We start from the raw sequence: 23,584 nt of genomic DNA, 5'->3' as shown, positions 1-23,584 counted from the left end.
TTTCATGCCATGGCCTGTTCCTGAGGGGTAGAACTTTTTGGAATGAGGGGAATGACTGTGTGCTGTTGAGAAAGCTGTAGAGGCATTTAGGAAGCAGATGAGATCCAGAGGGGAAGCCTCCATAGGAGCAGCTGTGTCCCAATACCCACCCAACCCTGAATCTCCCGCCTTCTTCTTCGCTGGACTGACAGGCCCTCTCCCACTGGGCCATGCTGCTGGATTCATGCCTGCGACCAGAGTCACAGCCACAGCATCTGGCCCCATGGTCACAGGTGCAGACTCTTGGTTCCTCCAGTCAGCCAGTGGTCCCCATGGACCCAGCCCCGAGAGAGGGAACAGACCCAGCTGTTGGGAGTAAGGGTGTGTGTGTGTGTGTTGGAGAGGGCAGAATGACCAGATGGGAAGCAGTAGTCCTCTGGGAACCTGGATGGAGTGGGAAGGAGAGCAGGAGAAAGAGAAGAGAGGAAGTGAGCTGTGAAAAAGGAGCTCTGGACTAAAGTCAGATTTCACCCGCAGCATCATTACACCAGCGTGTCTGAGATTCTCTCGAAGGTGAACCAAATCCTGGGCCCATCCCACAGTGGGGTTGGGAAACAATGAGGGTCATCTCCTCTCTACTCTAACCTGGTATTTCTTACTCTCTTAGCTCCTTGTCTCAAACCAACGTAAAGAGATGCCATTTAAAAAAACACTGGCTGGCTGGAAAGGAGACTTCATCTTACCCAATGCTGTGATTCTGGGACTTTGTGAATGAAGATAAACATTTGACATTTGGGTGGTGTGTTCAATACCCTGGAGGATCTGCTCTGACCTCTCTGACCTATGGCATCTATAGGTGGTCTGTGTTGGAGCCAGGCTGTCATGCTGCCCCTTCAGCCCACCAGTGAGTGCACCGTGACTGTTCACAGCCCTCTGTCAGCACCGGACTGTGTGGCCAGGAGTCCAGGCAGGGATGCAGGGCTCTGCATTTATGCCAGTGGCAGGGGCCCCAGTGGTCTAGGGCCTGTGGGTGCCTACAGGCAGTCTCCAGGCCCAGGGCACCTTTCAGGTATTCAAGCACTGCAAGCCTTGTGCTTCCCAGCTCCTCCACACCTCTTGTCCATTCTCCTTTCTCTCTGTGCCTTTTCAGGCTTGGTTGCTTTCCTTCCCCCTTGTGCATAGGAGTCTCGCCTCTTCCGTGAGACATGAACTGTGCCTCTTCCAGCACATAACAACAAAGCTTACATATACAGTGTGCATGTTACTGGTGAACTTTCTTTGTGTTCTCATGATATCTCCAAATAATTAAAATGATTCCTACTTAGGGGGAAGGTGAATGGGGGCACAGAGAGGCCACATGGTTAATTTTGATGCTGGACTTCAGGTGGTCCCAGGCCCTGCACTTCCTGTGTCTTCTTTGGGTAACGATGTGCTACATGCTGACATGCATGTACACTTCCCTGGGGAGGGGAAACTCTACCCACGAAATTCTATGGGAGGAGCTAGAACTGCTATTTTTTTTTAAGCATTTCCTTATTTTATAGTCTTAAGTGTTCTGAGTGCATACATTCATACCCCCTAGATTCTTAGAAAGAGACTATTACTTTGAAAATTCCCCAGTCATTATTCTTTCTAGAAAGCCCTATCATCCCCTCTCTTGCTCATTTATCCAGCAAGAACCACTTCAGGGTATCCTCCCAGCACACACACACACACACACACACACACACACACACACACACACACACACACACACTGTGGTTCTTGGGTACGCTAGGTACAGAAGGACCGAAATTTCTAACCCCTTCAAGCTGAGTGACACACACACGCACCCCTCCAGAAAGCCTCCCCTGCTGCAGCCTGGTCCTCTCTGCACATCTCAGCAGTGCTCAGGCACCCTAGTTAGGTGGCATATGATCATTTATATTCCTGTCACTATTGCAGGCCACTGTTTCATCTGACATCACAAGCAAGTCTTCTAGCTTCTTGGGCACAAAAAGGAAGCTGTAAAGTCAGGAAGCTTCTGTCTTAGCTGCTGGGTCCACCTCTGGCATGATCCACTTCAGCAAGCTCTCCCTTGAGTATATCTGGTTGGCAGGACTTAAAATCACAAGGATGTGATTTTAAGGATGTGAACCTGGTTGCAAGGGAGTCTGGGAATTGTAGTTCTTCTCTTTCCAACCTGTGCATTCTCTGTCTAACTCAAGGCAGACAAACACCCAGTCAATCCTCAGTGTGTATATAATCACAGAAGGAAGACAGGTCCTATGAGTATTTGCCTCCATTAGTGCAAAGTTCTTCAGCCTAAAAAGTGACATTGAAGGACTGGGGCTGGAACATTACAGCAAATGCCTCAGACACTAAAGGACTTGGTGCCAATCACCTATGCCTTCAGCTTCAGGTGACCTTGGCTCTTGAGAAAGCAGAATCTCAATCTCCTAGAAGACTTGCCTTTACACTTACTCAGTGGACTGAACTATGGAAAGAACTTAGCAGGTATTTTGGCTGTGATAGTTTAGGTAATGCTGGATGAGAAATAGCCCATTACTGTCAGTGGTTTAAAATTAAAATGACTAGAGTTTGTATCTTGCTCATGCCACCTGTCCAGTGCAGACTGGTAAGGGATTTTAGACAGATCCAGGGAGCTGGGCTCACCAAGGCTCCCACATGCATTCCTGGCCAGGCAAGAGAAGCAGAATGTGGCAAACGGCATGCTTGTTTCTGCCCAGAAGGGTCATGTTGCTAACCACCATAAGCTGGCAGCCAAAGCCTGACTTTAAAGGGGTAGAAAGTTTGGTCCTTCCTGTGCCTAGAGGACCCAAGAACCACAGTGTGGGGAGCGCTAATTACCTCCACAGGGAGATGGGGAGAGCTGTGTCCTTACTTCCTCCCGTTTCCCTCATGGTCCAACTAGGATTACTGACGTTCCCTATTACCGTTTTGTTTGTCCCTCCAAGCACTGAAAATTTCAACTTTAAAGATACTGATAAAATTTTTACTTGAAATGGCCTGTGGAAACCCAGCACAGTCCCCAGGGGCAAAATTCTCATCATACTTTTCCTCAAATACATCAATTTTTCTGAGTCTGTCATGATTTTGTGGGCTAGGAATGCTATGTGTTTATTTTTGTAGAAAAACCCTGTCTTCCTTGGATTAGAGAAGGGAGACGATGGGCCTGAGAGGCAGACCCCAGGAGGTTTGGGGTTCAGCTCAAGAGCCCCACGCTCACCCTCAGCTTTCTCTGACCGCCTTCCACCCTCCCCCACTATTGGAAGCCATTTTTGACTCTCATTAGCCCCTACTTTGACGGCCCACCCTCATCCCAGCACCTGTCATAGTCCCTCATTGTATTATCGATATTTGTATAACTGTCTCACTTCCCCATCTAGGCTGTGAGCTCTCTGAGAGCTGGAACTTGATTTGATTTGATTCACCTAGAACTGTCCCCCCCTGCACAGATGGCATGTATTCAGTATTTTTGAATGGCTCATTGATGTCTGAATCTCATCTTGGGGTCTTTTCTGCAGGAGATTCTCAGTGTCTTCTGAACAGAAAAAGGGATGGATAAAGGCATGGATGGATGGACAAATTAGAGAGTAAGACTGAATCTGTACAGAAGCTAGTTAGCATCTCACAGGGAAAATAAGTCTGTTCCCCCAACATGGCTCTGCTAATTAGCTAACACGTAAACAAATATCTGCTCCTGGAACAGAGGAGACCGATGGAAATGAGGTGATGCAGGGCAACCTCTCACCACTCTGCAAACTGAGGCCAGGCCCTGCTATGGCAGTAGTGTTCCCCATATAAGACTGAGTGCTCAGGTGCCAGGACAGGCTTTCTGGGGATGGGGCATAGGGTGTGGCTCTTCCCATCTGAGCATTTCTGTGGTCCAGACTGAGTGTGGGGAATGGCAGGCCAGGCCAGTGGGGCCTCTAGGGCTTCCTGCCGGTGAGACTGCCATGACAAGTCTCTGCCCTCCACTTTAAATGTTCTCCAGGCTGAGGCAGGAGAGTTCCCCAAGCCCCCAGAGACTGCGAGAGGTCAATAGGTCCAGGCAGCAGGGGCAGAGGGACAGCCCAGAGAAAGTGTTCCCCATCTGTCCCCTCATCTCTGGGGGGAAGGCTCAAACACCATTTCCTCTTTCTCAGGAGATGGGAGAAGTGTCAACATGGAATTCCCATGCCTGCCAGATCTCTCTGGGGTGGAGCCCTGAAGAAGGGAGGGGAGAGACTCAGGGAAAGGAAGGGCAGGAAAGTGGCACATGTGTGTGTCCAAAGGTGGGGTGAGGGGACCGACAGACACCCCTCTCCACCTAAAATAAAGACAGAAACCTCCCCTCACTCTGCTGTCCTTCCCATTCCTCTTCAGTTGAAATAAAGGCATAGAGCTGAGAAATGGTCCTCTGCTGGGCTTGGCCCCTGAATTAGAGGAGGCTGGACCTCTGTACCTTGGTTTTCCTTTGGTCTTCATTTCATGAGAAAGAGAAATGTGTGGATGCATAAGGAAGCCCAGGAGTTGGGGACCATCTTCCCTCCAGAGTGGCAGGGTGGTTCCACTGGGGCAGCCTGGGTAGTCGGTGGGCCTGGAGAAGCACCAGGCCAATGGGACGCTACCTGCGGATGCTGGCTATGGGTGGCCCCGATCCTCTGCCAGAGATGCCCGAGTTAAGAACCCAACTCCTCTCTGTCAGCCTCCCACGGAATCATGCTCTATGGCCAAGCAGATACCAAAGGATAAATGTGCTATATTAACATGAATACTAATGACAAGTGCACTGCAGTAGTAAGCACATAGTAGATACAGAGAATATTCTCTATATAGTCTGAACATAGATACAAAATAACTTATACTTGTTTTTGTTTTCCATCACAGTAGGCGTATAGCGTACAAAGTGACCGGTTCAGTGGCCACAAAGCAAGCCGAGGGAGAGACTGTAAGGGTGGCTGTAGGGCATCAGGAATGGTGGGGATTTGCCAGACACTGCAGAGTCGTGGGTCCTGCAGAGAACATGGCCTCAGACCTCTCGAACTGGTCTTCTCGACAGTCAGCAGGAGGTCCCACTTGAGAAGAGTTGGAGGCTGCATTTGAGCTGGGATGATTCAGGCTGCAGGGTGGGAGGCGGAGCAGAGTCAGAGGCAAACAGCACCCAACAGGCCAGCTCACATTCCTGCTGCTGCTGCTGGGCTTCTGTGAGGTTGGGAACATGGGGCGCATCGCCAGAAGGCACGGTTTGCTTCTGTGCTGTGACAGATGGTCAGACTGACGGCCCACCAAATGCTGGCAGGCCCTTCTCCCTTGCCAGCCTTCTCTGGGAGCCCGTGAGGGGCCTGCGTGCTCAGCTAACTCTTCACAGTTTGTCATTAGCCAGAAACACAGGGATCCTGTATATCATCACAGCAGAGGGCAGAGTCTGTGGCCCTAGCTCCATCACATGTGAGCTGTGTGACCTGGGAGGGTCACCTGAACTCTACTGAGTCTCAGGCTCAAATGGGAGGGGCTAACACAGACTTCCTTGGAGAGTGGTTAAGGACAACTTGGAATAAGATATATGAAGCGCTGGATGCAGCTCCTGGCACTCAGAAGGGATGGATAAATGTGTCAAGTACAAGCATCCACACAGAGGCCAGGTGGGAAAAACAGGAATCTCACAAAGTCTGTGGGATAAAACCGCCATTGACTGGCTAAGAGAGCAATGGATGACAGGACAATTTCTTCGCTTTCTTTCCTGCCAAGTTTTTCCCTTCTCCCTCTGGTTCCGGGATTCTTTGAGAGGAAGTGCAAGCAAGTTTTAAGCCAGGTCTGCCGAGGCAGTCAGAGCCTCAGCATGGGAAAGAGGGCTCATGGCTGTGGCTACATCTCTTCAAGTCTGGGGCCTGGTTCCCTGAGGACACTTCCCCCTTCACTCCCCTCCCTACAGAAGCCCCCTCCCCTCCCATCTCCTGGCCCCAGAGCAGATTTCATGTTAGCAAGTCAAAGAGGTGGGGATAAAGCATAGAAAAAAGTGGATTGTCTATTAAGTGAAAAACCTTTTCCATCTGCTCTGGGTCCGGGGAATCTGGAGGTGGGTGGGCCATCTGTGGCCAAGTGAACGGCCTCCACAGGAGAAGGTGGGTCTCCGGGCAGTGGGACCAGGGAGGGAAAGAGGGATGGAGACTGAGGCGTGACTCCTGGGACTCTGGGTGCTTCTGTGCTTCAGCCAATTCTGAGCACTTGGAGATGTATCCTGGAAACCTGGGGATCCTTGTTCCCTCCTATCTGCAGTGCCGGTCTCAACATCTGTGTGTGTGTGTGTGTGTGTGTGTGTGTGTGTGTGTGTGTGTGTATGTGTGTGTGTGTGAGAGAGAGATCGCCTCTCCCATCTCCTCTAACACCTGCCTGCTCTGGACCTCCTCGCCTCCCATCACTCGGTGGCCTTCCTTTTGGAGGGGGGTACAAGGTGGGCGGGCAGCTCGTTGGGCAGCTCATGCCCCTCCAGCTTGACCTTGATGAGGTGGTTGGCCAGTGCAAACTCCTCGTCATCCAGCATGCCATCCTTGTCGATGTCGGCCAGCTTCCAGATCTTGCCCAGCACGCTATTGGGCAGCTTGGAGCGCACCATCTCCTTCTTGGCATTGGCACCTGTGATCTTGCCATCCACCGGTGACAGGGTGTAGAAGATCTCATCGTACATGGGCTTGTCCCTGGCCACCACCCACTCGGCATCATCGATGCCTTCCCCGGCCCCCTCCCCGTAGCCGTGCCCGAAAGGGCCGTGGAGGGTGCCCTCAAATGCTCCGCCCTTCACTATCTGGGCGGGCCGCTGGGTCTCCTCCTGGCGCACCAGCACCATGAGCTGGGCAATGTCATGAGCCAGCATGTCATCCACCACCTCCAGCAGCTTGCTTTTCAGGGGCTGGAATTTGCTAAAGTCCTGGGCTTGTAGCTGGTCCTGGGAAGAGAGAGAGAAAAAAGGTGAGGACAGAAGACAGTGGGCCCAGAAAAGATATGAGAGAAAGACACAAAAGATACATTGACTCTTGGTGGATTTTTCAGGAGAGAGGCTAATGGCAGGGGTTGGAGGAGAAAGAGATTTAACAACTGGTTTGATCTGTTTGGGGCTTTCCTGATAGCTCAGTTGGAAAAGAATCTGCCTGTAATGCAGGAGACCCCAGTTTGATTCCTGGGTTGGGAGGATCTGCTGGAGAAGGGATAGGCTACCCACTCTAGTATTCTTGGGCTTCCCTGGTGGCTCAGCTGGTAACAAATCTGCCTGCAATTGAAGACCTGGGTTCGATCCCTGGGTTGGGAAGATCCCCTGGAGAAGGGAAAGGCTACCAATTCCAGTATTCTGGCCTGGAGAATTCCATGGACTATACAGTCCATGGGGTTGCAAACAGTCAGACATGACTGAGTGACTTTCACTTTCACTTCACTTTGATCTGTTTGGATTCCTTTAATGCTCTAGGAAGCAAATACAGTCAGGCCTCCATATCTGAGGGCTCTGCTTTTGTGGATACTACATCATTTTATATTATAATGAACTTGAGCATCCATGGATTTTGGTATTTGTGGAGGTTCCTGGAACCAATGCCATGTGCATACCAAGGGACAACAGTCATTAAATTTCTAAGTTCCTTTTGGCTATTGATTGAACAGTGAGTGGCTCTTGAATGCTCCATCCCTCTGAGACTGAGTCATGTGGGTCTCTACTTCAATAAGGGTTACACTTGAAAACACACTCCACTACATGAGCTCATTCTCTTCCTCATGACCTTCTGAGAGTGGGAAATCACATTTTATCACCATTCAGGAAGGAAAAAGGGAGGTACAGGCAATGAGAAATAAATCACAGAAGAAGCCAAAGGTCATTCCCAAGCCAGTGGTTCTTAATCAGGATGCCTGAGGGATTATCTGGAGAAATTTTTCAATGATCAGCTTTTCCCTGAGGGTTCTGACTCAGCAGGCAGGAGCAGGTAGGCAGGTTTTATAAAAGCTCCCTTCCTTGCCTTCCCATGACCACCACACTACGTGGTAAAAGAAATGTGTTCTGCTTTGCATGTCTTTGCCATTTTTAAAGGTCCCAGGTCTCAAATATCCCCAGATTCTCCTTGGCCACTATAACAACAAGATGAGAGCTTCCAGCTCCCACCCTGGCTCTCGCCACAGCAATCTCGGGACACTGGGAGGAGGCCAGTTTACAGGGGACAGTCTCAGGACAAGCACACTACAGAATTTAGAAAACACCCATGGCTATATTTCAAGACCAAGTGTGAGCCTGGGCATCCTCACCTCCATTCCAGGGTGGGGCTGGGAGGGATGTGGAGGGTGGAGCAGACAAGCCCTTTCTCCTGCCCTTGGGCACAACCTCTCTGGTTCCTGCCTCTCCCAGCCTGTCCATGTCAAGGTGTGTTTTGTGGGCTCCCAACTAGGGGTCCCATTGTCTTCCAGGGGTCAAAATGAGTACTCCCATCAGCCCACATATATGTCCCCACAGTATAGTTATTTACATGCTGAACCAGTATCCCTAACAGAACCTGACATCAGATGGGCAAACAAGTGAGAAGGTAAAACCATCTGTGTTGCAAAAGAATTCCTCACATTAAAAAGTCATATGATCCCTTTCAAATGTCATCTTCCCCAAAATTTGCTTACAGATCATGAAATTCTTCAGAGAAGGCGATGGCACCCCACTCCAGTACTCTTGCCTGGAAAATCCCATGGACGGAGGAGCCTGGTAGGCTGCAGTCCATGGGGTTGCGAAGAGTCGGATACGACTGAGCGACTTCCCTTTCACTTTTCACTTTCATGCATTGGAGAAGGAAATGGCAACCCACTCCAGTGTTCTTGTCTGGAGAATCCCAGGGACAGGGGAGCCTGGTGGGCTGCTGTCTATGGGGTCACACAGAGTCGGACATGACTGAAGTGACTTAGCAGCAGCAGCATGAAATTCTTAACAGAAAGAGAAACTGAAAGTTGAAGCCCAAATTATGTGAAAACAATTCTGAAACAAGTGACTGGCTCGATGTGGAAAGTTATAGGAATGAATGGATGCATGAACAAATGCACACTCTGGATGTCTCTGTTTTTCTTTTACTAGATAGGAAAGCAAAAATGCATACGTTTGGGACTACACTGATGTTCTAAAACCCTCTGAGCAACAAGAGCAAAAACAATATTACTACTACATCTGCTATTTTTCCTAATCCCCTAATTCTTGAAAACTTTTCCTTTTTAAATAATTACAGAATCATGGAAAGTTGCAAAAATCATGCAGAAGTAGGTTCCTTGTGGTCGTCTCCCTGCCTCCTTTACTGGTGAAATCTCACCTAACTTGCTATTGCATTTAAACAGCATAGTCTGTACCAGGCCATGCTAACTGCCTTACAAACATTAATCTGATTTCTGCTCACAATATCCATATAAGCTGGTGCTTTTGTACCCTCAACTTGTAGACAAGAGACAGAAGGTTAGAGACGATCCAGTTAGCAGGGTGTGGTAGGTTTTTGCTTAGACCTTGGACAGCTCCTGGGGTTTCTATTTGACCTTGGACAGCCTATGTAAACATTACTAAAACCACAGGCAGGTTAATTACATTTGTAAACCTCAGTTTGCTCACCTGTGAAAGGGGGATGAAATGCCTCCCCCAGAGGGTTGTTTTGGGGGACATAAGAAACTATGCACTGCTGACCCTGGCCCAAGAGAGGCGCCCATGGTGCAACTCAAAGATGACAAACTCCTGTGCAAACTTCTGCTTCTCGGTGGCGTATGTTCAAATCACTGCCAAGGCAGATCTCAGCAGTAAACTTAAGCAATGAAGGGCCAAGAGCATGTTTGTCAGGCGACTTGTCCTGTTTCGCATGATGTGGTGGGGATTCCAAACCAGTGGTGACCAGGACAGGAGAAGGTCATAAGCTGGAGGTATCAGAGGCCCCTCTAACACCACTGCCCACTGCGAGCACCAGGGCTCCATGTTTCTCCCAGGGCCCAGGTCTGGCACCTGTTGGGCCAGTGTCAGCCCAGCAGGAAGGGCATGCCCAGGGCTACCTGTCTGCCTGTTGATTCTGGGCTGAGTTTCCCCAGAACATCCTAGGGTGGTCTACTCCCAGTTTGAGATGCTCAGCCAGCTTGTCCCTTTCCTGGAGCCCCCAGACCCTGGTTACCTGCATCCTCTTCAGGTTGGGGAAGTCCCCAGGTGAGATCTGGTGCTCCCGCTCAATCTGGGCATAAATCTCAGCCAGATTGTTTACCAGCTCCTTCTTCTTGTTGTCCTTTCCGAACATGGAGGGCATCTCCTTCTTCAGAGAGCTGATGATGTAGGCATGAACCTGAATGACAGGGGCAAGGAGAAGCCTTCAGATCAAGACGTCTAGTTCTTTCCTTTACCATCAAGATCAAGTTCTTTCCTTCTCTCCAGGGCACCTCTCACCCCATCTTTTCCCACAAACCCCTCCTCCTGCTCCTACTTCTGAAATAATTTGTCTCCATCCTCTTTCTCTTCCATTGCTTACAGCACTGAGCTGTTTCACTAGATCTTGGGGGAAGGGGAGCTTGTGAGGAGGTTAAGGTCAAGACTAATAGGGATGGTAATTCTATGATGTTGATGAGGAAGACAGTAACAACAGCTGACACGAACAAAGCACTTGTGAGGATGCCAGGCACTGTGATGAGGGCTTTTCCATCTTTATTTTATGTTATCTTCTAACCCTTTCATTGCACAGATGTGGGAGCAGGCACAGAGCAACTAAGGGCCTTGCTGAGGTTGGGATCACACTGTAAACTATGGAGTTGACTCCAATCTGGCCATCTGACACCAGGGCATGTCATCGTAACCACCACACTACCCTGCCCCACCCCTCCGAGTGGCATGGCTGATGCTCACAAGGCAGTGACTACTGGACATCCTCACATGGGCAGACAGTAGCTCAGGGCTGCAGGCAGTAGCCCTCTCCCCTTGCAGCTGACCTCATCCCCAAACCACCGGCCCCGCCCATGCTGTCCCTCTCCTAGAGGCAGCCTCACCTTGGCCAGCCTGGCTCTCTTGATGAGGTCATTCAGCTTGCGCAGGGCAGCGTTTCGGGGCAGACTCTGGATGTCTCTGAACAGGTCCTGCTCCTCGGCCTCAAAGAGCTTCCGGTTGTCTGGGATGAGAAGCGGGTGGGACCAGAAGGAGCCGATGTAGACCCGGATCACCTCGGGCGTGTTGACGATCTTCCCCAGGGACCACATGAGGGCCCCGTACACCCGCATCAGCTGCTGTGTCTCGATCTGGTCGGCCTTGTTCAGCACCACTCGCATCTTGTCCTCGTGGTTCTTGAGGGCTTTGATGACTTCTGAGAACTCATCGGAGATGTCCAGCTTGTGGGCGTCAAAGAGCAGGATGATGCGGTCCACCCGCTCGGCGAACCACTCGAGGACGGCAGCAAAGTCGTACCCTGTGGCAGAGCAGAGTCAGGGGGTGGGGCCTTTAGGGTGAAGGGTAGGGATTTGGGGTGAGGCGGCGGTGCGGTGGAAATAACATGGTCTCGGGAGTCAGATCTGGGTTCAACTCTGGCTCCTCCATCATTTCACAATTTGGCCTTGACACTTTGGCCCAGTTACCGACTGTCTCTGAGTCAGTTTCTCCATCTATAAATGGGCATACGAATAGTATCTAGTTAATAGATTTTTAAGGACCAGAGATGCTCAGCTCACCTAGCAGCTAGAGAGGAAACAGCTTCACCTCTCAGTCTCCTCTTCCATACAAAGGGCAATAGATGGGGATGTGAGGCTCAGAGAGGTAGAGTGACTTGCTCGAGGGCATGCAGCACAAGCAGCGGCGCTGGGATAAAGGTGGAAGTGTTGGGCCTTCTGTCGCTCCCCACTGCAGGGCGGTAGGAGCCCTTCCTTAGGTTCTGGGTGGACTCAAAGACCCTGGCTCCCAACACCACCGGGTTTTACAGGCAGAGACCTTGGGGTCCCAGAGCTCTTTGCCACCATTGAGTGGGAGACTGAGCCAAAAGGAAAAAGCCAGCAGTTCCCGCCCTGCCTCACAGAGGAAGATTAGAGACCAGGGAGAGTCATTCGGCAACTGCCTTGCAACCGAGTGAGAGGCAAGCAGCTCTGCTCGCCTGTAACAAGGTCCTCGGCGTGAGTTCAGCAGAATCCCCTGGAGAGACTGTTAGAGCCTCAGACTTCGATTCAGTTCACATCACGACCTCAATTCACCCCCACACCACCCTCTGAGGCAGGCACAGTCCCACTTTCCAGAGGAGAGACTCAGAGATGAGGGGAGAGTCAATTGCTGGTGTGTGTGTATGTGTGTGTGTGTTGGGGAGGGGGTGTTCAGGACTAGACCTGGCTACGGGGCCCTGGGCACCCTACACAGTCCTGCAGGCAGTGGTCCTGCACCTTTGAGCCCCCTGCCTCCCTCTCCCCTTCTTGTGCCCAGGCTGGACTCGCAGCTCCACTGAGCCCCAAGGTCCATGCCCGCCTGCTCCAGGGGGGCCTGCAGCTTGCACTAACTCCCTCCCCCATCCCTTCCAAGGGCTGGCTCTGGCTATATTTAATCTTCTTCAGCACAGCCAGGTCGGGGGCGGCTCTCACCTCACCTCCAGAAGGCAGCCCCTCAGAGCCATAGATAGGAAGCGGGGCAGAGGTCTCAGAAAATCAAGGCAAACTGACTTCCGGGCCCCAGTGCCCCAAGAACCTGGAAAATAGGTCGCGACTTTGCTGCTGCAGTGCCTGGAACCAGCAAGCTTGCCCTCCGCCGTGGCTGGGGAGGGCAGTGGGGCTCAGCGGCCTCTGCCCTTCTGCTGAGGCCTGCTCCCAAATCTAGCCAGACAAGGTTTTGGCTGTGGTGGTGCCGGCTATGGGGAGGGCAGCTGTGAAGAGCAGGCTGCCTTTTCCCTATGTCCCTCCCTCCTGTGAGGCAGATTTCAGCCCTCACTGCTCAGCACACCTCATGTGGCCACTGGTGGCAACTGCTCACCATCAGCTGGGCAGTCAGAGCAGCTAGTCCTGGACACTTGATGACATGGCTCAAAGCAAGCCGCTGAGCCTGCCCAGGGCTCAGGACCAGAACGCAGGTCTTCTGGCTCTAAGCCCAGCTCTCTAGCCACCCCTCCATGGGCTAGGGAGATCGAAGGGGCCAGAGAAGCTACAGGGAAGAGGCTCCTGGCCTCTGAGCCCTTGCCAGTCCACAATGATGGTAGCCTTGCACAAGGAGGCTCTGCTGCAAAGACCTGGAGGGAGTGGGGCAAATCTCAGAAGCCTGACCGGACCCCGCGTGGGGAGGGGCAAGAAAGGGACGACTCCAGTCAGTGCTGCCAGAACAGGGCCGTGCCTGTCCCTACAGCTGGGTCAGGTGCCCTGCAGGCAGGTGCTGGCCTCTTGGCTGACCCAGGGAGCCATCAGGATGCATTGTCCCCCCGCTGCATTGGGAGCTGGCGGGGCAGGGCCTGCTCATCCTCCTCTGCTTCCCTGTGCTCAGCATGGTCCCCTGCACACAGTAGGTGCTCTATCAGCATGTGCTGCTCAGAACTGAAATGTGAGACCTGTTCTGCCTTTTACATCCCAGGGACAGTGAATAAGCCATCCCTGGGCCTCAGTTTCCTGGTCTCTGAATTGGAACCTGAAGGAAAGCTACATGGCTCAAAATAGCCTGGAGTTAAAACTCCCTCCAGATCCTCCCCACCATTCTATACAGAATAAAGAACTTTCTCCCCCGAAGAAAGGAATGGATGTTAAGATTGATTACGTTCAGTTCCCAGCTAATCCCAGTCTCTGGCTGGTCTCAGGAATTCCTCGCGCCAGTTGCTGAAAGCTAACTAATCAGAAATAATCATGAGGAAAAACAGACCCCTCAAAACGATGTATCTCTGCATCTGTGTTTTCTTTATATACCTACTCTCTTCTTGACTTAGCGCAGGAGCTCACTAATCTGACTGCTGCCCCTGCTCGCCTCATTAAAGGTGGTCTGTTCCGATCAAGTGCCGGTCTCCTCCTTTTTCCGAACCTTGCCTTCTCTAGCTCCTTTACCTTACAGAACCCACCACACCCTGCCAGAGGTTGGCTGCGAGGGTCCATTCAACAACAAGGACGCAGGTGAGACTGCCTGTGACCCTGGCTTCTCCTATGGCTCTGCCCCTCTATGTGGAGCTTCTTTCAAGCCTGAGTGCCCATGACTTGGGTGTGCTCTGAAGGGGTCATCTGAGGAGCACTGGTCTGGACACGCCCACCTCTAGTTTCTGCTCAGCTATCAACTTGCTGTGTGTCTTGGGGCAAGAAGCCTTCCTTCTCTGGTCCTTGGTCTCTTTACTTGTTAATCCGGGGGAAGGAAGGCTGGGGGCTGCTGTCTTAGATGTCCTGGGTGCCCATATGAAGGCTGCTCCTGCCTGAGGGTAGGCAGATGGCTTCTGGGAACCCTTTCTAGGATTTCAGATGCACGGAGGCCTACTCTTCATCCTTCCACTTTTGCAAATTCTGCTTGCTCTGGCAGGGCTGGCTATAAAATTACCAGCAGGGGGATGCTGAGAAAGCTTCCTCCCCAGGTGTGGCTGTGAGGAAATGAGAGTCAAGCAATGACTCTGCAGGCTCTCTCTGAAGCTCAGCCTCCCTGATCCTGGCTATAGAGCCTCGCAGGCTCCAGGCTGGGTATCTAATTGGTTTTGTAGACTGAGATTATGCAGATCCAGGAATGGGAGCATCAGAAAAGCACAGGGTAGACCTATTCAGGAAAGGGGAATGGGCTGCTCTCCCATTTAGTTTCTGTGTGGATTTAGGCAAGTCTGAACCTCAGTTTTTCGGCTGTAAAATAGGGATAAAAATGACTGACTGGTGGGGGATTAATGGTAGAACCATGGTTACAAGAGACCCATGGGGAGGGCCCAGACTCAGTCTGGAGGCTCTGCTGCGACATCTGGGGTGACGAGCCCCCTTTCCCTTGCTGGTTCTGGGAACGGCTCAGAGCCCCACAACAGAGCTCTCAAGTCCTTGCAGTAGCTAAGGGTTCATGAAATGTGGACTGGTGGGTGGTGGGAGATTCAAGCTCTGGAAGACTGATAGTGAAGCTGGCCGTCCTGGAATTACAGGTAGCAAGTCTGCCTCCTCTGGGAGAGTGGGTGAGCAGGCCCCTGGAGCAGAACATGGGCAGCCTGCAGGCCCGCCCCCCACCCCAGTCTCCAGGGCACTGGAAGGAAAGCATTTCTAAGTAATTCCAGGCAGGAGGAAATCAATGAGACAAACAACAATAAGTGTAGCAACTCCTTAGTCATCAGCCAGCTTCCTTCACAGCCTGAGAGGCAGAGCAAGGGTGCTGACAAGGCAGCATGTTTCTTGGTATTTTCAGCCACACAGTCTCATTTGACTCCCATAACTCTCCGTATGCCAGGAGGTAAACAGGCAGACACATCTAACAGGGAGGGGAGAGGGAACAGAGAGGCGAAGGGGCTCACCCCAGCTCACACAGCCAGCTGGGGGTAAACTTGGGGCTAGGACCCAGATCCTTACTCCCCTCTGTGTTCCCTTCTCGGCTCAGAGCCCCGCAAGGCTGGAGCTCCAGGCACTGAGCTTATTTGAGGTGGGTACATAAAAGGTCCTGTTCCAGAATCTGTCAAGATTTAAAGACATCTTAGAGAAAGAGAAATTAGAAGGTATCAGTTTGCAAAGTGTGGGACCAGTTAAGATAATAAAGGCCACACTACATGCCTCCCAGAAGTCACCTTGAAAAGCAGCCCAACAGCCTTGTCCCAGGCCTCCCAGGTGGCCACATGGTGTCTGTGCACCCTTTCGAAGGGACTCGGGACTCTGCTACTCCACCCTGGCATGTGACAACCCTACAGGTGTGTATGTACAGAATGTGGTCCGGGGGCCTGGAGGCCCCTAAGTGAGGGCGCCAGGAACAGGCCAGGGACGGGAGACTGTGAGGATTGGCCCTGACACTCCGGGGTCCCCAGGGGAAAGTTGCAGAGAAGAGCGTGCTCCCTGGTCTCCAGGTGACAGCATGCCCCATTCCTCTTCTCTGAGCTCCTCATGGGCAGGCAGGCCATGCTAATGTGCTGAGAAGCTACTCGACAGGGAAGCAGGAGACCAGAGTTCCCATCCCAGCTGTGTGACCTGGGCAAGTGTTTTCCTGCTCCAGCCCTGCTGAGCTCACCTGCACAGGATGGGGTCCGCTGGAGTGATGTGTGCAGTGCACTGTGGGGTTGCTTTTCTAAGGTGGGGCCTGTGGGGGTTTCTAGCTGGGAGGTGGACAGGAAATGTGGTTCCCAAGTGTGAGGACACTCAGGCTTCTGGAGCCTTCCTCTTCCGCTGCATCCTCGCTTCTTCCCAGCAATGAGTCCCGGGCTGGACACATCCTGTCACTTCCAGCAACTGCCTCCCTGCCCCTCTCCCACCCACCCCAAAGCATCTGCCTCCAGAGACAAGTGTGGGCCAGGACTTCCCGGGTTCAGGTTCCTGGACGTCCCTGCTTCCGGCTCTCCCACAAGGCACACAAGACACCCCCAGATCTGGGCAGAGGAGCCACACCCTGAACAAGGACCACACTTGGCCCAGCTCTGGCCTGGCGCCTGAGTGCTCCACCTGTGAAGTCTGAGGCCTGGGAGGGGCCTCTGGGAGAAGTGGCATACCAGGCCTCGGCCCAGAAGAGGCTCAGTGTAAATGTGATGACGATGCCCTGTTTCCCTGGTGAGACACAGCCTTGAACCTGGCATGAGGCTCAGTGAGCGGAATATGGCTGGATTTCAGGCTTGACTCACCACCTCAGTCTGGTGCGCACCTGCTGGGCTATCCATGGACTATCCTGGCCCTGGGCTGCAGGAAGGCAAGAAGCACCAAATCTGTACTGTGGCCAAACCCAGAGTTCTGAGAGCCCAGGCGAAAGGCCACAGAAGAGTGTTTGGTTCTGTGGACATACCTGTGTGTGTGCATGGCAGATGTGTGGAGGGAGGTGTGATGTATATAGATAGAGGGTTATATGTATACAGGTAAACATTGAACTACCTAATTCTATGGCTGATTGTGAAGGATGTGGGGGGCGGTCTGCATACTAGAAACTTTCCTTATCTGGGGTGCCCCTGATATCTGAGGGTATCCAATACCCACCCTCTATTTTCCTGGTCTCTGTGGAGTGCTGAGGTCAGCCCTACCCCAGGCTGATGATGCAGGACTGGCAGCTCAGCTCTCAGCTCTTGTTTTGGTCCCAGGCTACTTTGCCAGCAGCTGCATTTATAATCTAGGCTCAGGAGGGCAGAGATCAAACAGGTCTGCAGAGACACACACTGGGCTATCACTTCTCCCAGAAGTGGGGCGAGACCTGGTGGCAGTTGGCATGGGGTGGGAAGGGGATAGGAAGGGCAAGCAGGAAAACTGAGCCCCCAGTTTACTGTAGAGAAGCCATTGAGGTCCAAAGATAAAGTCAGGAGAAAGAGGAATAGGAAAAGAACAGAATGTAACAGAAGCTGAGGAAGGCAGGCATCTCTAGAAGCAGGGCTGCCATGTACAGTTGCACAGGCAGTGCACTGCACAACTGCAAGAAAGGCCATTGTATTGCTAGATTGTCCTGGTGCTGCCCAATTGATAGGGAGGCCCTGGGTGTCAGATAAAGACGAAAGAAGGGAGCTCACTGTGAGCTCCAGTTCTGATGTTCCATTCCAGAGCTGATGTTCAAGTTTCCATTACTGTCTGTGGACATCATGAGGTCAAGTGATGGGTATCATTACCCTTTGCTACTCACAGGGACATTAAGACTCAGGGGAAAATGTGACCTACTGAGACCCACAGTTCAAAAACCCAATGCTCTAAACTCCCAGTCCAGTACCCTTGGAAACCCAAAGGCTAGAATCCTCTCTGGACCCCCGGTCAGGCTGTACTTGTAGAAACCCAATGCTTGGGGAGTTCACAGGGAGAACTTTGTCTTCTCTCTTCTTCGAGGAGACACAGGCTATTTGTGTAAATCCCCTTTAGGCCTAAACTCAGGATGAGCCTAGAGGAAGACTTAAGGGGTGATGGTAGGGACTGGTCAGGAGGAAGGGAATAATTAGGGAAACAAATAGAAGCAAGACAGCTGTCCAAGCTGCTCCCTGCACCCCACTATGGGGCCCTGAACAGAGTGCTTCCAAAGGGCAGGTAGACCAGAGGGAGGGGTTGAGAGGTCCCTCCCCGCCAGGCCATCAGTTCTATGTCCGCCTTTCCCCTGCACCACCATACATGCACCTCACCCCAGGCACGTGTCGGAGGAAGGTGGGTCGTCACCGAATGTCGCCCAGAGAACTCTTGCCTGTGCAAAGCCTTCCCTTCCCAGAAGCTGCCTTCAGAGTGCTGGTTTGGCTCCTGCCCAGCTCCCAGCTCCAGGACTGGGGTAGGCATGGCTTCATCAGCTTTTCTTACCAGAAATACAGCATCAGCACAGAAACAGTAGGGGGCTGTCTGGGGCACACAGTCTGGTATGGCTGGTGAGGCTGGGGGAGCATGGTCCTAGGCTGTAGCTTTAAGACTTTCGCAGTATCCATCTAGTATTTTAGAGCTAGGAAAAACCTGATGATGCTGGTGGTGGTGATGACTGGTAAGAACTCATTTTTACCGGGCACTTGCTATGAGCCAGCCAGGAGGTTTTTCACTTGTGTTATTTCTTTTAATCCTCAAACAACCCTAGGAGGTAGATAGACTTATGTCCTCTACTCTACAGATGAGGCGGCTGAAGGAAAGAAACCCTCCAGGTCACGCTGCCAGGAAGTGCTAGAGGCAGGCTCAGAATGCCGGTGGTCTGGCTCTTGAGTTCAGGCTCCTGACGCCCCATGCCAGGGACCTCCCTCAATGAGCAGTCACCCACATCTGCTGGAATGAGCATTTTCAAGTACCCAGCTCCCTGCTCTCACACCCCAAAGCACACTGTCATCCTCACGCTGTTGGCTGAAGTCCTCTGCCCGCACTTGCCTCCCTGCAGAGCTGCCAGCTCCCGGGACAGGGACAGCAGGACCTTTAGAACAAGCCAGGGTTTGGCCCAGGAAGAAACCCAATGAGGTGAGTAAGGCAGACACTGATATGTCCATTTCACAGATGAGAAGCCTGAGGCCAGCTGCTCCTGAGTGACAATGGACCTGAGCTCTGGTACTAGCCCCTGCCTAGGACCACCCCACATAGCACACGAGGCAGCGCTGACTCATCAGGAGACAGCAAGGCCCCAGGAACCTCTATCCTGGTATAGAAGCCGGAGAACATTCTGGAAAGAACATAACACAGAGCCAGGGCCAAGCCTACCAGGTGCCTCGCTTACCTCTGCTGATCCTCTGCTTCTCTCCAGAGAGGATGCCTGGTGTGTCAATGACGCTGATGCTCTCCAGCACGGGGTTGGGCAGCTGGGCACACACAAACCTGCATAGGTGGGAAGAGACCCATGGTGAGCCGCCATTCTGCCCTTGCCTCTCAGGCACCCTCCTTTTGGCCCCATACCAACCTCTCCTGCCCTGGGCAGAGGTTCCAATGCAGACTCCCAGCCCAAGTTAGACCAACCCCCATAGTGGACCCAGGATCTGTACTTGGAGGAAGCTCTCGGGGGCATCCTAAGGCAGCTGTAAGACTATGTCTGTGAGCCCCTGCTGGCAGGGACACCAGGATGTCCAGCGCTTGAACCCTGCCCCACCAGGAGCACAGTCTGGTAGAATAGTGGAGGTGTGCAGAAGGACATAGGTACCATGGGACCAGCACCCCCAAGAGGTCAAATGAAGGACTCAGGAGATCCAAGGTGGAAGGAAGGCTTCCTGGAGGAGGAGACACTACAACTGGACTTGAAGAATGGGCCACACCACGCAGGAATGCTTATGTGGGCTTTTAAGAGGCTGTCCAAATACCAAATATTGCTATTAGCATAGCGTGCATGCACACTAAGTCGCTTCAGTCATGTCCGACTCTGTGTGGCCCTATGGACTGTAGTCTGCCAGGTTCCTCTCTCCATGGGATTTCCCAAGCAAGAATACTGGGGTAGGTTGCCATTTCCTTCTCAAGCCTTAAGCAAGGAAACATTTCCAGCATTACATACCAAAGTCTCCAAATATAAACTGGTAAACCTAAGCTGGATCCTTCTTACTTCAAGCCTTCTCTCTTAAATGCCATTTTTGGTGGAAGCCAACAAGGTGTCTGACCATCACAGTTCCAGTTCACAGTCCCACTGTCTTGGGAACAGACAGGGAAGGGAGCCTCTGCTCTCCAGTGAGGTGGCTGCAGAAATGCAGGTCAGGTGAGGAGGCCAGGGATGCATGGGAAACAGTCCAGGAAGCCACACAGGGGAGACAGAACCTGAAGTAAGACCTCAAAAGGTGACCAGCTTTGCTGGGAGGACAGGGGCACAGGCAGGAAGGCAGGGTGTGTGTGCGTGTGAGTGTATATGTGTGTGTATGTGTGCAGCTAGGTGAAGATACAGACACGCACAGGGAGATGGCCATGTAAAGATGGAGTCAGAGATTGGAATTATTCTGATACAAACAAAATGCCTGGAGTAACCAGAAGCTAGAAGAAGCAAGGAAAGATTCTTCCCTCTGGGCTTCAGACGGGGCATGACCCTGCCAACACCTTGATTTTGAACATCTAGCCTCCAGAACTATGAGTCAATATTTATTTTAAAGCCACCTAGTTCATGGTAATTTGTTCTGGCAGTCCTAGGAAACTAACAGAAGCAGGTGGAGACGCCACACGGAAATGAGAGGGGGGAGGGGAGCGTGTGTGTGTGTGTGTGCACGTACGTGTGTGTGTAAGCACCAGGCCAGGGGACACTATCACTGAGATAAGAACCAGATGGCTGGAGCAGCTAGAGACGTGGCCGGACAGGGAGGTAGGGGCCAGATTATGAGGGCCTTGAAAGCCATGTTAAGAAATGTGGATTTTATACTGAGGGTGGTAAAAATCCATTGGAACGTTCTAAGCAAAAGAGTGATACAATCTGATACGGTGGTTGTCAGCTTCTCCAGATCATTTGGTAAATACTTACGAAGCACGTGCTGTGTTTCTGGCACTGTGCTAGACAGTCCATGGAGCGGCTCCTGTCCTGTTAAAGCCCATGGTTTCCTCTATGCCTTGGGCCCAGCCAGATTCTTGTCCATAGGTTCTAAGGCACACTCCAGCATTCCTCAATAAATTCCACATTTTGCTGAAAGCAGTTTGAGCAGGGTTGCTGTCACTTGGTGACCAGGAGGTCATGTAGATGGGGCTGGTGTTTGGGGCCAGGGCTCTGGGTGAGCATCACCCAGGCCAGGTGCATGGAGTGAGAAGGGCAGAAGCTGAGGGGGACACCAGGTCACAGGGGCCAGAGCAAAAGGGGGCTGGGGGAGACTGGAGAGGGTCTGCCAGGGAGACAGGAGGAGGCCAAGGAGCTGAGAGGGGATGGTGGTTGAGAGATCAGGTGGGGTGGGGACTGAACGTGCTCACGGCTTATCACAGAGACGTCACGGACAATGTTCACATGGGCAGCTGTGACAAGGAAGCCGTGTTCCACAGGGTCGGGGGCAGGAAAGAGTGCGGAGGTGAAGCCCAGACGCTGTGGAAGGAAAGCGAGGGGGTAGTAGGGCCTGCTGCAGGGTTCTCAAGAAGATAGCTCCCTGTGGTAAAGGAGCCAAGGGAGGGCGGAGCTGTCAGGAAGAGGAGTAACTGACAGAACCATCCCTGGAAGATGACGGGGTGGGGGTTCTTGGTGGGGGTGGGGAAGCGGCAGACCTGAGGGTAAAAGAGGGTGCAGATCCCTGGGCTGCGCTGCAGGGGAGGACCGACGCAAACAGGCTCCGCTCATGGACAGACTGGAACCAAACCAACGGCAGGGAACCCAGGGATACGGGACTCCATCTTCTCTAGAACGAGAAGCAAGGTCATCCACTGCAAGAGGAGGCTGAGGTGCCTGGAAAAGGCTTGGGACACCCCCCAGAGAAGGGGAAGGGAGATGTCGGGGGCAGAATAGGACCCCTGGGCAGTACAGGGACGGGAAGCAGGCACCCGGGGTACAGCCATCCTGTACGTGGCTGCAGTGAAGCTGGTGGTACACGGAAGGGCCTCCTCAACTCCCTGCTCTGCCCTGCCCTGCTCCTTGTTTTTCCTCCCAGGGGACGTGCCTGGCCGGTCCCCAGAGAACAGTTCATGTATACATCTGTCACTCAGCTGTGGAGGCTCCAGCAGAGAAGTTACAGTGTTCCTGCATTGAGCCACATTCTTTGAATCCTCTCTGCCTATATACATACACACACACACACACACACACACATATATATATACATATTTTTTTTCAGTTTTCTCTTCCTGAAATGTCATTTTTTTAACCCTTTGCATGTGACTTCACTCATCATTGAATATCTGTGTCAAATGCCAACTTTCTCACAAAGTCCTCTTGCCTTGGAGGAGGACATTTACTCTCATCCTATTTTACAGATGGGAAAAGTCAGACACAGACCAGTTAAGTAATCTATCTAAGAGCATGGTGCTATTGGATGGGTTCTTAACCCAAAGCCCATAGTCTTTACCTTTACTCAAAATGCCTTCAATTATAGAAAGTAGCTTAAAAAATTTTTTTAATGCAATATGCATGCAAAATTGTGGTGCGGACCTACATTTTAAGCCTGATCAGGGAATTAGCCTGCACTCTAGGTAAGCAGAGTAACAGAAAGGCCCGGGTCAGCTTGCAGAGCAGCCACTAGAGCTTCTTCCACTCAAATTGACCCAGTGACCCTGGTGTTTACAGGCTGACTTGTCTCAGGGGAGGGGACTTGTCCAAGGTCACAGAGTGAGTTTAGTAGGAGGCACAGTGATTCAAGACAGGGCTTCTACCTTAAGTCCAGGGTCCCTGCCATCAAGTAAAAACAATGTCCAACACAGGAGGAACCTTCCTCTGCCTCCTCCTAGCTGGCTGAAAAGCCCTTCCATAGGATAGGCAAATGCTGGGAACTACAGAGGGAAGCCCTCTCCGCTTTTCCTGGAGGGAGGTGTGGATTAGAGATGGGATTTAACTAGTTGGATCCCTCCCCCAACTTGATCAGGAGAAATCAGGCCAGTGTTAGCAGCTTCCATATCCCTAATCAATGGTGGTTTCATTCCCACTAAGAAAGGGACAATCAAGAGAGATTCCAGGTCTGGAAAAGATACATACTCCAAGGAGAAAAGAGAGCACCCAGGATGCGTGAGTTCCCTCTGTACCCACCTGTTCAAGAAGGCATTGCCAAAGGCGTTCAGTTTCCTGAAAGGTTTCTTAGGATCCACCACCAGAGCGTTCCCAGGGATGATGCCCTCCACATCGCCTTGCATCACCGAAATGAAGGAGTCAGTGGTCGGCTCAGGCCCAATTCTCATACCTGGGAAATCCTGTTCCAGGAGATACCTGGTGGAAGGGAGCACAGTCATTATGCAGGGATGCTGTGGGCAGATCAGCACCGTCTGCCCACAGCAAGGTAGATGCTGGGGTGAGTCACGGTGGAGGGGCAATCAAGGATATTTCACAGAAGGGAGAGATTTTCATGGATGCGGAATCTGAAGACCTTTGGGAGGAAGTGGGATTTCAGTTGAACTTAAAATATCAAATCTGTCCTTGGTCCTTTTCTTTTCACCTCCGTGATGCGGAGGGGTGGGTGGGACAAGCAAGGTTTGGCTCAGAAATAAAGCATGGCTTAAAACTGATTCC

At 52.0% G+C, this 23,584-nt stretch overlaps 1 protein-coding gene across 1 annotated transcript in view; it reads right to left on the bottom strand.

Annotated features, from left to right (window-relative positions):
- Window positions 1-6,249: 6,249 nt before the first annotated feature.
- EHD3 (EH domain containing 3) overlaps window positions 6,250-23,584 on the bottom strand; it is a 30,310-nt gene continuing 12,975 nt past the window's right edge. Inside the window, exons 2-6 of the mRNA XM_068989089.1 lie at window positions 23,108-23,284; window positions 19,211-19,308; window positions 10,978-11,390; window positions 10,119-10,283; window positions 6,250-6,907 (exon numbers count right to left, since the gene is read on the bottom strand). Coding sequence (XP_068845190.1) covers window positions 6,380-6,907; window positions 10,119-10,283; window positions 10,978-11,390; window positions 19,211-19,308; window positions 23,108-23,284 — 1,381 coding nt within the window. The 3' untranslated portion in view covers window positions 6,250-6,379. The remainder of the gene's footprint in view (window positions 6,908-10,118; window positions 10,284-10,977; window positions 11,391-19,210; window positions 19,309-23,107; window positions 23,285-23,584) is intronic.

The sequence above is a fragment of the Capricornis sumatraensis genome, chromosome 1 (genome assembly GCF_032405125.1).
Source record: "Capricornis sumatraensis isolate serow.1 chromosome 1, serow.2, whole genome shotgun sequence".
NCBI lineage: Eukaryota > Metazoa > Chordata > Mammalia > Artiodactyla > Bovidae > Capricornis > Capricornis sumatraensis.
Note: the sequence above shows the minus strand (reverse complement) of the source record. Positions and strands in the feature narration are given on the sequence as shown.